This window comes from Schistocerca serialis, chromosome 1, assembly GCF_023864345.2.
Source record: "Schistocerca serialis cubense isolate TAMUIC-IGC-003099 chromosome 1, iqSchSeri2.2, whole genome shotgun sequence".
Classification (NCBI taxonomy): Eukaryota; Metazoa; Arthropoda; class Insecta; order Orthoptera; family Acrididae; genus Schistocerca; species Schistocerca serialis.
In genome coordinates this window covers 1,179,755,119-1,179,767,491 of record NC_064638.1, presented here as the reverse complement: position 1 = coordinate 1,179,767,491, position 12,373 = coordinate 1,179,755,119, and the positions used below count along the sequence as shown (strand labels likewise).

General features: G+C 44.0%; 1 protein-coding gene and 1 pseudogene across 1 annotated transcript in view; one reads left to right on the top strand and one right to left on the bottom strand.

The window, feature by feature from the left end:
- Positions 1-12,373, bottom strand: part of LOC126456470 (serine-rich adhesin for platelets) — a 480,534-nt gene that overhangs the window by 37,423 nt on the left and 430,738 nt on the right. The window contains exons 4-6 of the mRNA XM_050092224.1: positions 11,909-12,022; positions 5,258-5,268; positions 4,886-5,199 (exon numbers count right to left, since the gene is read on the bottom strand). Coding sequence (XP_049948181.1) covers positions 4,886-5,199; positions 5,258-5,268; positions 11,909-12,022 — 439 coding nt within the window. The remainder of the gene's footprint in view (positions 1-4,885; positions 5,200-5,257; positions 5,269-11,908; positions 12,023-12,373) is intronic.
- Positions 7,775-7,892, top strand: LOC126427765 (5S ribosomal RNA; annotated as a pseudogene).

Here is a 12,373-nt window from a genome sequence, read left to right as displayed (position 1 = left end):
CTACTAATGGAGTATTCAAACATTGCGGGATTCTTTTTCCTATTCATCTGCATTAATTTACATTTATCTATATTTAGAGTTAGCTGCCATTCTTTACACCAATCACAAATCCTGTCCAAGTCATCTTGTATCCTCCTACAGTCACTCAACGACGACACCTTCCGTACACCACAGCATCATCAGCAAACAGCCGTACATTGCTATCCACCCTATCCAAAAGATCATTTATGTAGATAGAAAGCAACAGCGGACCTACCGTACTTCCCTGGGGCACTCCAGACGATACCCTCACCTCCGATGAACACTCACCATCGAGGACAACGTACTGGGTTCTATTACTTAAGAAGTCTTCGAGCCACTCACATATTTGGGAACCAATCCCATATGCTCGTGCCTTAGTTAGGAGTCTGCAGTGGGGCACCGAGTCAAACGCTTTCCGGAACTCAAGGAATATGGCATCCGTCTGATGCCCTTCATCCATGGTTCGCAAGGTATCATGCGAGAAAAGGGCGAGTTGCGTTTGGCAGGAGCGATGCTTTCCCATCACCCCTTCTTAGGGGTGAATGGAAGGGATAGGGTGAAACGTCGTGCCAGAACATACCCTACGTCTCTCGAATAGCATCAAGGGGACGCCGAATACTCATCCGACATCAACATCAACCCTGTCGCATGCCTTGACACCATGAGACATTTCAATAAAGTTTGGAAGGTAGGAGACGAGATACTGGCAGAAGTAAAGCTGTGAGTACCGGGCGTGAGTCGTGCTTCGGTAGCTCAGATGGTAGAGCACTTGCCCGCGAAAGGTAAAGGTCCCGAGTTCGAGTCTCGGTCGGGCACACAGTTTTAATCTGCCAGGAAGTTTTATTTCAAATATGTTTGGAGCCAAGGAGATTGTCGCAGATTCTGGTGATCAGGAAGTGTATGCCATCGCCTCTCCTTACCTTGACGGCTGAACACTATAGATGAAAATTTCTTCGTCAGGATTCGAACACATTATCCCTGAGTTGACCGACATTGCACGGGCGTGCATTAGCAATCCCGGTTATGGAGACAGACAGTTGATTGACTAGAAATGCTTTAATGCAAGGCACAGGTAAGGTCACCGTCACCATCAATCACTTACATCCACGGCTGCATTAAGACGTCCTCTAGACATCTGCACGTATTATAGTCGTCAGCTATCGATAGCCATACTGCTTCTCAAAATTTCTCTGTGTCATCTGAAAAGTAAATCTTTCTTCAAACCGAAGATTGGTTTGCATGTCGCAGTGTTTTTACTCATACGGTCCTATTGCAAGTGGCATATCCTTATATTTTCTTGGTCCCTGGAACTGATTTACTCCATCAGTTGCAGGGGGGACCTACAATCTAACGTGTACCCCGAACTACGCCATAAACTCGCATTTTTCGCATTAAAAATAATGTTCAGAAATTAAAAACGTGATAGTCACAGAACATATCTTTGGATCGATTGTGGATCGAACCCTAACTCTTTGAATTTGAAGTCTGGCGCTTATCAGCTGAGCTATCCATCCACATAAATTAGCCACTTTCATTTCGCTCTTTTCTTATCTCTTTGAGTCCAGTAAAGCACTCCCTTCGCCCACTGACCATCTATTTCCTCGGGTACAAGTTCTTGATCACTTTTCATTACAGTCGTAGTTACGCCTACAATTTAGTCTGCTACCTGATCCATTAGTCATTTTCCGTCTCCCCCCACTAATTCTCAGTAAGCATCACTCCACTTATCACTCAGCTGCTCAGGTATTCAGTGGTTTTCTCGTTAAAAGCCCTAGTCTCCCTGTCATACCTCAAAACTTTTAATACGCAATGACTGAACTTCAGACTCACTGGTAGCCTCATTTTGAAAATACTACTTAGTTTCACTAAAAGCACTGCAGACCATTTTTACCCTTCTGATTGTTTCCTGTCTCGTCCGCCCATTCATTGCCGGCTGTTCTAAATGAAAATTTATTAAAAACACCCAATGGTTCTATGACTTGAGTGTCAGTTAAAACTGTTTTCTTTTCAATACGTTGGTGCAGCTCAATGGGTGTCATACAACAATTCCAAAGGTGCCGAGTTCACTCGCGAATCAGTCCTACGATTTTTTTGTGACAGGCATCTGTCTATCGCTCCTTCCACTTCTTGTAGATATTTGTAAATGTCAAGTTACATCATGTTTCGGAATCCACGTTAAACTATTTTAAGTCCCCCTATAAATGGCTGGTTAAATTAGTTGAGAGGTCCGAGGAAGGCAACGGCATAACAACTCCAATAGAACAATGCCTAGTAGAGCAGTATGACATTCAATACAACCTTTGGACTGAAAGAAATCTTACCTTTTGTTGACATTATACATTACGTTTGTTACCATTATAAATGATTTTCAGGACTACTTTCAAACTTAACTCTGTTAGCTTCTTCTATTTGTCGTTGAAATTTGTCTACACTTGAGCTACATGTCACAAACGATTATTGTTCAGGAATTTTCCAGTAACTATTAAGAGTGTTCCAGTTTAGAGATCTGAACTCCTTCGCTAGGGCTGCTGATAATTTTTGGTGATGTGAAATCACCTTGCGTGAGACCTCTTCAATTGAATTTCCCGCCGTCCTGTAAAATCTAACGGCAGCCGTAAGTGAGGTAAAATAGTATACATCATGGAGAATCAGAGTTGTACAAGTCACAACCATCCACGAATGCGTTACTTTAGGTTTGTTAAGTAGCTCCTCCACGGGATTATCGCAATGTCGGTGTTGTTGCAGATTACTTTCTGCTACTCATCCCTGTTTGGCCATCTTCTTGCACTGCTGACAATAAATGTAACCTCAGCTGTCCTTTATGTAATAACAGTCCATCTACAATAGAGTGTTTGAGATTCAAATTGTTACGCTGATGAGTTACACGCTACGCCGCTGATGAAGGAGACGGAAATAGTCCATGTGCAGCATATATAGTCCGATTAATTCCACGCTGCATGCTCCCGCCAGCATTACATCAGTGGGAGCTGTAGTGGCATTGGAGGCTACAATTATGTTGCTACTTCCGCTGCACAAAGCATTGTCCCTGCCAGATGTCAGTGAACCATTGTTGGATATTCGTGTAACGTTTAGTCTGCGTGCTTTATGATGTCCGATTAAAGTAGTGAGAAGATGGTCATTGGGACGGCACTAAGATAAATTGGTCAATATTCAAGGATATGACAGGAACGCTTATTTGAAGCGAAAAACTTCATATGGACATATGCCTTATTCCGAATTGTTTCCGAGACAGAACGCATTAATGCACGGTTGTTTTTGGGCTAGTGGCGCGCACGTGCGTGTCGTACCCATCAAACCTCTTTATTCTAGCGCGACCTACCTCGTTGCTTTCAAACTCTTTGCTCTGGATGTCTTTCTGCTACAGGAATGGACCCAAAATTGAACCCTGTGGGACCACCTTAGTGGTTTCTCCCTAGCCACTAACATTTTCTACCTTTTCAACATTGTTTGAATTATTCAGCACAACTTTTTGATTTGTTAGGTATGATCCAAACCAGTTGCGTGTAAACCTATCAGTTCCATAAATAACAATGTACATTAAATGTGTTGCATCTCAGAAACCATTTCGAATAGCGCATATGCCCGTACGAAGTGTTTTGCTTGAAACAATCTTTCCTATCATATCCATGAATATTTACCATTCCTCCTTGGACATCCTGTGAACATCTACAACACAAGTGAATTTCAAAAATTTTACGTGATTTTTGTAGGGAACTGAGATTTTGAACTTCACGTGTTAACTACTGAGAACATTGCAATAAAGCGCCATCTTACGAAGTTTATACATATCAAACGCGAAGTGACACGCAACTTTGGAAAGGTCTGTTGCTGAATGAGGTATTTCGGTGGACAACAAAAAGAATTTGCCTGCAGTAAGTCCATCTTTATACAGGATGGTTGAGGAACTTCGGCTGTTCAGTTTAAAATGTCACATCAAAAACATCTTCAACCGTCTATATTACAATTTTGTATCATTTATGGAACCAGTTTCAGCGAATCACTACGCCATCTTCAGACCGCCTGAATAACGTGTGGGAAGAATCCAGCGCCATGTGCAACTGAAATACGGGCCAGCATTCAGCTACTGGTAACTGTAGACTTCTTTTTTTCAACTACGCGATCCCTTCACTCATCAATATCAGACTCTTAGTAACTGGTAAGCGTAGACTTGGTAGAAGTCTACTAGTGCCCTGTTTCGATTGCACATGGCGCTGGATTCTTCCTACAGGTCTGTGAGGGGGCCAGAAGACGGCGTACTGAAACGCTGAAACTGGTCGCATAAATAATATAAAATTGGAAATGTAGACTGCTTGATTTGACATTTCATTTGCAGAAGAATTTAATTCAGTGCGTTTAGTAGTTTCTGAGTTGGATGCTATTTCTCAGACGGAAAATTTCACCCGCTTCAAAAACCTTGATACAACTTTGGCCCTAATTAAACGTAAGAGCAGATTGTCGGCTTGCTTAGAGACACTATACAGATTTATACCATACTTTTAGATTTTTTACGTAGGTTTTGGGAGACAGAGACATTAAAGCTATTCCGTATATATGCTGTGAATGGAGCTCTGTGGAGGCAGCCTGCAGACGGGACTGGTTGGAGCACAAAACGTCAGATGTCAACTAATTTAAATCAGACTTCAGAGAGGCAGGTGAGTGTGACGTACACAATAGGAAGAATGAGTGTAACGCATGACTAAACAGCCTCACCTGCAGCCTCTGCCACTCGCATGGACTTCGGGGTGACAGATGAACATCTAGCGTTGATTTTAAAGGTAGTACGCGTAGTTACTTACAAATTTACCATATGTTTGGAGAGTGTAACTGTACAGTCTTGACATACCGGCGATAGGCAGATGGGAACCGACGCTTTCGTAAACGTTGACGGCGTGGTCGGTGTGGGGCTGCGATCCGGACGGTTGCGTCGGCATCGGCGGCGGTGCAGGAGCGGCGGGGGCGGCGTCTGGGGTCGGCGCGGGGGCGGCAGCGGGTGTCGGGGTGGGGGTGGAGTCTCGGCGCGTCAGCCGCAGCTTGGCCCTGCCCGCCCACTGCTTCAGGCTGCGCAGGTGCGACAGCTTCTTGCCGGTGCCGGAGCCCGAGTCGCCCTCGGGCGTCGACGACGCGGACGTGGACGGGCGCGGCGACATCAGATCCGAGCTGGCGGCAGGGCGCAGCGCCGCCCCCGCCGGCGCCGAGGCCGCCTCCGCCGCCTCGCGCTCCGCCTCCCTGCAACAGTAAAAACGCTCCGCGTGATACTCGCGATAATTTCAAAAACATATACAAATCAAGTTTATGATGGACTTAAAGACAGAGTGTGCCTTGACGTTCTCGTACGTCGAAAAGCAAGCGGACGTCTCAGCTGTAAGGTTACAGGGAACCCACGCTCACTGATCGGTTTCTGCACGCTACCACCAACCAGCAACCATCGCAAACACGATCTGCTGCAAAGGACCTTTGTGCAACGAGCTGAAGCTGTTTCAGAGGCTGAAAACCTGCTGAAGGAACTGAGCTACTTGGGCAGAGTGTTTAAGGACAAACGACTACCCCATTCGCCAAATTTCGCAAGCCACTTTACCGAAGACACGTACGAGAAGGCCCCACGGCAGGACAAGAAGAAATTTTTTTTTTTGCTTTTTTTTTTAGCGTTCTGTGGTTCCTTAGGGGACCGCGCCTACTAATATTAACCGATTTCGACCAGATGTATGATTTATGTTATACGCAGAGCCTGACCAGAAATGAAAATGACAGAATTGGGTACTCCAGATGGTGAACCGTTTAAAAAAAAAAAAAAAAAAAAAAAACCACCACGTGTTGCTTGAGGTTTTCCCGACGGACTTCTTGTAAATATGGTTGTCGGGTGAGACGTAGGATGTCGTCGTGAAAACTCCACAGTGTGTTGCGCCGACGAAATATTGTCGTGTTTTCACAACAACAACCGACGTCTCGTCTGAGAACCACATTTACAAAAAATACAATTTCTGGCGGGGTCGGGCGAGGTGTGAGCCATTTACGTTAGCTTAGCCTACAGAGGAAAGAGCGCCTACAGAGGAAAGAGTGCAGAACGGTAATACGAAAGAGGAAATAGTGCCTACAGAGGAAAGAGTGCAGAACGGCAATACGATGGTCGTGGGTTTGAACCCCTACGCAGAAATTTTTGTTTCTTCACTATTTTTAGTTTTTACTTTACTTGCATTGAAAATAAATCGAAACAACGCCCGGTATATTGTATTTATTAAGACTTTCATAAAACGCAAAGGAAAATTTTGGACTGCAAATAAATTTCCAAGTTACGATCCCCTTCAATATATGTATATTTGTATAGCGCAACCGTGCTATGTCTATTTTTACCTTCAGGTGAAGAATTTTATTAAAAAAGCTTTGAAACTGCTCTGATCTTATCGAGAGGTGAAAACAAATAACATTCAGAGAAGACCATACCAAAACAAATTTCATAGTACATCACCAGATATCCGTGCCAAGATATGGCGAAATGATGCGTTACGCGTGGTTTTCTGCTTAATTTTTCGATGAGAGATAACCTTTTTTTGAATGTAAACTGTTTTGTTTCTCTATAGATATTTTGAAAAACATAGTAACTGTAAAAATGTTGCGCCTATAAAGTGTAATCAAAAATTAAAATTGTTGCTTCTCTTGTTTTTCCGATGAATATCACCCCAGCACGTTTAAATCGACAGCTGTAATATAACGAAAGCATCTAATTTTATACAAGAAATTTTCGTGTGCGCCTTACAATCCCTCCCTGGAAATTGATTTGCAATCTGAAATTTTCCCTTGCATTTTCTTTTCTTTCGCTTTACGAAAATTTTAATAAACGCAATAATATGCAGTGTTTTTGCGATATATTTACAGCGCAAGTAAAGTATAAGCTGAAAATAAAAAAGGAGGAAAACTTTCTGCGCGACGACTCGAACCGATGACCCTGTATTACCGCTCTGCAGTCATTCCGCTGCGCTAACCGCTGCCTGGAGGCCAAGCAAACGTAAGTGGTTCATACCTCGCCCCACCTGCACCAAGAACATTATTTTTTTGTCCAAGCGCTTGGACACCTGGACCTCCGACAACTGTCACTTTGATCCCCGGCCAAGCCCTGCAAGTGCCATAAATTTAGACGAAATCGGTGATGAAGATTAGGTGCGGTCACTTTGTCAGTAACAGGAAAGAGCAGCGGGCGAATAAAGAGGGATAAAAACGATTCAGAGTTTAGAACTCCAGGAAAAATTCGAGAACTCATGAGGCCTCGAAAGTCTATGTAGGGCTCTGAACGTAGACGACTCCTAAAGAGCGATGAAAACGATTCAGTCTTTAGAACTCCAGGAAAGATTCGACAACTCATGAATCCTGTGAAAGATTATGTGGGGCTCAGAACGCCCAGAATATTACAAAATACCATGTGGGCATGATGTTTCTTAAGTTGTAAAGCTGCTGTCCAGTCTGAATCACTCCCTAGAATCATTATAGCGCCTTAGGCTGGGCCTTGAACTCCCGAGTCATTAAAGAGTTTAATTGACAAACGGCAGTTGCCGTTCGAGGACTGTTATGGTATACGGACGCTTTCCTTTTAACTTCGTTGGCGTCAACGAAGAAAATAAAATTTTTGTATCTCCATCCTTATGACTGAAGGTGAGGGAGACTTCGGCCGTTCACTTATGTAAGAAAATGAAACACCTACAGCAACAGCTGATGCATTTTACTGTTCTCTCTTGGTTGGAGAGGCAACGGCTTTGCCGCAGTAGATACACTGGTTCCCGTCAGATCACCGAAGTTAAGCACTGTCGGGCGTGGCCGGCACTTGGATGGGTGACCATCCGGGCCGCCATGCGCTGTTGCCATTTTTCGGGGCGCACTCAGCCTGGTGATTCAAATTGAGGACCTACTCGACAGAATAGTAGCGGCTCCGGTCACAAAAAACCACCGTAACGGCCGGGAGAGCGGTGTGCTGACCATACGCCCTTCCTATCCGCATCCTCAGTGAGGAAGACACGGCGGTCGGATGGTCCCGATGGGCCACTTGTGGCCTGAAGACGGAGTGCTTGGTTGGAGAGACGACATTGCGGTTACATATAATCTGCGAAAAATAGTTATAGATATTGACTTCTGACACATCGTGCATACGGTTGGTGTTAACCCTCTCGGCATCAGCTAAGGCCTGAAGATGTTGCACTGAAGCTGGTAGCCATACAACAAATGACATCATAAGTACGGCTGTAGGTGTTTCATTTTCTCACATAAGAAAATAAAAGTTTTACTGCATAGCTGAACGTGGCCGTTCTGAATTTAAACGCTAGTAATAACAATAGTGCGGCTCCACCCGTCAGGGGTTCGAGTCCTTCCTCGGGCATGGGTGTGTGTTTTGTCCTTAGCGTAAGTTAGTTTAATTAGTGTGTAAGCCTAGGGACGGGTGACCTCAGCAGTTTGGTTTCATAGTCCTAACCACAAACTTCCAATGACAATAACAATAACCTCGAGCAAGTATTTATTCTTAAGTTAACCGTTTTTAACTATTTGTAATGCATATCTTATGGTTGGTGCTGTTGAAACTGGCACCCTCCTGAAAGCTTATTGGAATTTTTTTAAAGACAATGAATATTTCAAGGATTAAATTATTTGTGGCCGTTTTTGCTCCGGCAAGTTCAATATTCAAAATTTTTTTATATTTACGTTATTTCATACTGCACCATGATTTAAGATTTTAGGGTGATTTGGCTTTGGCAAGAAAGGGGCAACATTACTGAGACTCTGTTTATATTTGAAGTGTAATCCTAAATTATACTCTGGTGCAGTGATTGATTGTAACTGCCTTTCTGTCCGAGCCTGTGGCGCCTGTTGTGTGGTCCTGTTACGTCGACTGGGTCCGCCGGTTGTTCCATTTTGTCGGACTTTCTTTTTTCTTTGCAATTTCTTTACAATCGAAATTTAAGTAATTTTATTATTAGCGGTGTGTAAATTAATTCTTTAAAATAGATGTTTATTGAACTTGGTTATTTACTTGTGAATGGTGTTTGAAATGTAATTCATTTTTTTTTTTTTTTGCCTGGTTCTCTCATCCAACAGTTAATTGTGCTGATTGCACTTACTATAAATGTAAAAAAATTATAAAAATCTGATTGCTGTGTGTCCCCTTGTGAGTTCAGTTTGCAAAATTATAACAGGCTGAAGTCTTTCACTGCTGGCTTCGGACATTGTTGCTCACTGTAATTTAAGACGATGTTCGCAGAAACCATGACAGCTGGTCATAAGAGTACGGGTTGTCAGCTGCAATCATTGTCAGTAACTAACTGACAACTTGCGTTGCAGTCTGAGGCAACAGAAGCCGCGAGCTGTGACGGAACGTCACATAAATTGACATTTCGAGAAAAATTAAAAAGGTTTCTTTTGTGCGATAAAAAATATGGAAGACTACGTCCGTGTGCGCTATGAATATCAAATACTAAAAAGTGTAGTTTATTGTCTGTAAAGCTCGCAAACAGCGATGCGTTTAACAAATGGCCTTTTTGTATATAGTATATGTGCAACGTAGATGAAGAACAACAGAGATAATTTTTTTGGGGGTAGATTTTTTCTTTCCTAGCTTGTTTCGTCTAGAGGAAGGCCGTCATTGTAGCACAGTCCGATATTTAATGTAAGACTGTCTGTAAGCTACGAGAATGTGTCCAATTGTTTCTAGAAAGTGTTGGTTATTGAAGAAGTGAGCACCTCCCATAATTGCCACCATTAATTGTAATTAATAACTCTGTTTCAGAACTTCGTGTTGCGTTGAAATGGTTCAAATGGCTCTGAGCACTATGGAACTTAACAACTGAGGTCATCAGTCCCCCAGAACTTAGAACTACTTAAACCTAACTAACCTAAGGGCATCACACACATCCATGCACGAGGCAGGATTCGAACCTGCGACCGTAGCGGTCGCGCGGTTCCAGACTGAAGCGCCTAGAACCGCTCGGCCACACCGGCCAGCTTCGTGTTGCGGGGAATTCTCTTTCCCTAGTAGTATTTGGTCGGCCATTACGCTGACGATATTTTTCAGTTGGAAATTCAGTGTGTAATATTAAATGTAAATGCGAGAGACTTCTCTATTTTGATCTTTTAATAGTTTCAAAGCTAGTAAAGACAAATTCCATTCATTAATGTTTTCTTACTGAATGAGTTCAGTATGTTTAAGATTGGCCGCTTAACGGCAGATGAGATTCTCCTAAGTTTTTGCCTTGCAGATAACCAATAGTAAATAAAGAAAAATATTCCGTTTCATAAGCATAAAAAGTATCTCAGTTTCTTTGTGAAAGTTGGTACGTAAATGACAAGTAGCCCATGAGAACCAAATTAATCATTACAGTTTGCGTAAAAGCACGCATATTTTCTCTCCATAATAGCAGCGCTCACGCGAACTCTCTCTTAGAAGGCGGTGAGTTGCCCGCTGTGTATAAAATATTATTTCGTGCGTACTTCGGAATAGCCGATGTTCGTACGTATGTTATCGTGGTATTGGGTTATTTCAGAGTCTCATGCTAGCCCACAATATTTAACAGAGTAAATAATATTGCAGTGTTGTTGTTGTCGTCGTCGTTGTTGTTGTTGTGGTCTTCAGTCCTAAATGGTTCAAATGGCTCTGAGCACTATGGGACTCAACTGCTTAGGTCATTAGTCCCCTAGAACTTAGAACGAGTTAAACCTAACTAACCTAAGGACATCACAAACATCCATGCCCGAGGCAGGATTCGAACCTGCGACCGTAGCGGTCTTGCGGTTCCAGACTGCAGCGCCTTTAACCGCACGGCCACTTCGGCCGGCTCTTCAGTCCTGAGACTGGTTTGATGTAGCTCTCCATGCTACCCTATCCCGTGCAAGCTTCTTCATCTCCCAGTACTTACTGCAACCTACATCCTTCTGAATCTGTTTAGTGTATTCATCTCTTGGTCTCCCTGTACGATTTTTACCCTCCACGCTCCCCACCAATACTAAATTGGTGATCCCTTGATGCCTCAGACGGCCGAAGTGGCCGCGCGGTTCTGGCGCTGCAGTCTGGAACCGCGAGACCGCTACGGTCGCAGGTTCGAATCCTGCCTCGGGCATGGGTGTGTGTGATGTCCTTAGGTTAGTTAGGTTTAACTAGTTCTAAGTTCTAGGGGACTAATGACCTCAGCAGTTGAGTCCCATAGTGCTCAGAGCCATTTGAACCATTTGAACCTTGATGCCTCAGAACATGTCCTAACAACCGATCCCTTCTTCTAGTCAAGTTGTGCCACAAACTTCTCCCCAATTCTATTCAATACCTCCTCATTAGTTATGTGATCTACCCATCTAATCTTCAACATTCTTCTGTAGCACCACATTTCGAAAGCTTCTATTCTCTTCTTGTCCAAACTATTTATCGTCCATGTTTCACTTCCATACATGGCTACACTCCATAGAAATACTTTCAGAAACGACTTCCTGACACTTAAATCTATACCCGATGTTAACAAATTTCTCTTCTTCAGAAACGCTTTCCTTGCCATTGCCAGTCTACATTTTATATCTTCTCTACTTCGACCATCATCAGTTATTTTGCTCCTCAAATGCAAAAAAATGCAGTATTCAGTATTTATTTTTTTGATTAATCACTGTAAATATAGAATTTAACAAAACTAACAATCCAGGGGACCGCGATACGGCAAGCTCATACTACACTCTAGTTGTTTACAGGACAGCTATCACAGCAACAGCCGATCAGAGGTGTGTCCACTACCCACCTGGCAAGCGCCTGCCGGATCTCGCGGCGGTCCGTGCCGGCGAGCGTGTTGCGGCGCTTGTGCCTGGAGCGGCGCGCCCGGCCCCCGCCGCCCCCACCGCCGCCGCCGCCCCCGGCCGCCTCCCGGCCCGCCCCCGGGCCCAGCTGCTGCGACCTGCGGACCAGCGACATCCGCTGGAAGGCGCGCCCCGACACGTCCACGGCGACCATGTGGCCCGGGAACCTCAGCGCCACCTGTGGAACAGCACGGCGCACGTCACCGCCGGTACACCCAGGTCGCGGCCGTCAGCGAGGCAGGTCAGGGTCGGCAAAGGCGACGACCACCGTTTTTGTAAAAAAAAAAAAAAAAAAAAAAAAAAAAAAAAAAAAAAAAAAAAAAAAAACCAACGACATGGGGAGCCTATCTAACACTTTACCTACTTGTTACTGTTCCGTACCGCAGTCGGTGGAAATGGAACGCAGATAGGATCACTTCGTTGTCCGTCTATTAAAATCCCTTTTTCTCAAGAAGCTGGAGACATCGAGCTGAAATTTTTGTCTAGTACTAAGATCTGCTGACGAGAATAACATACAGAAAAATGGAAA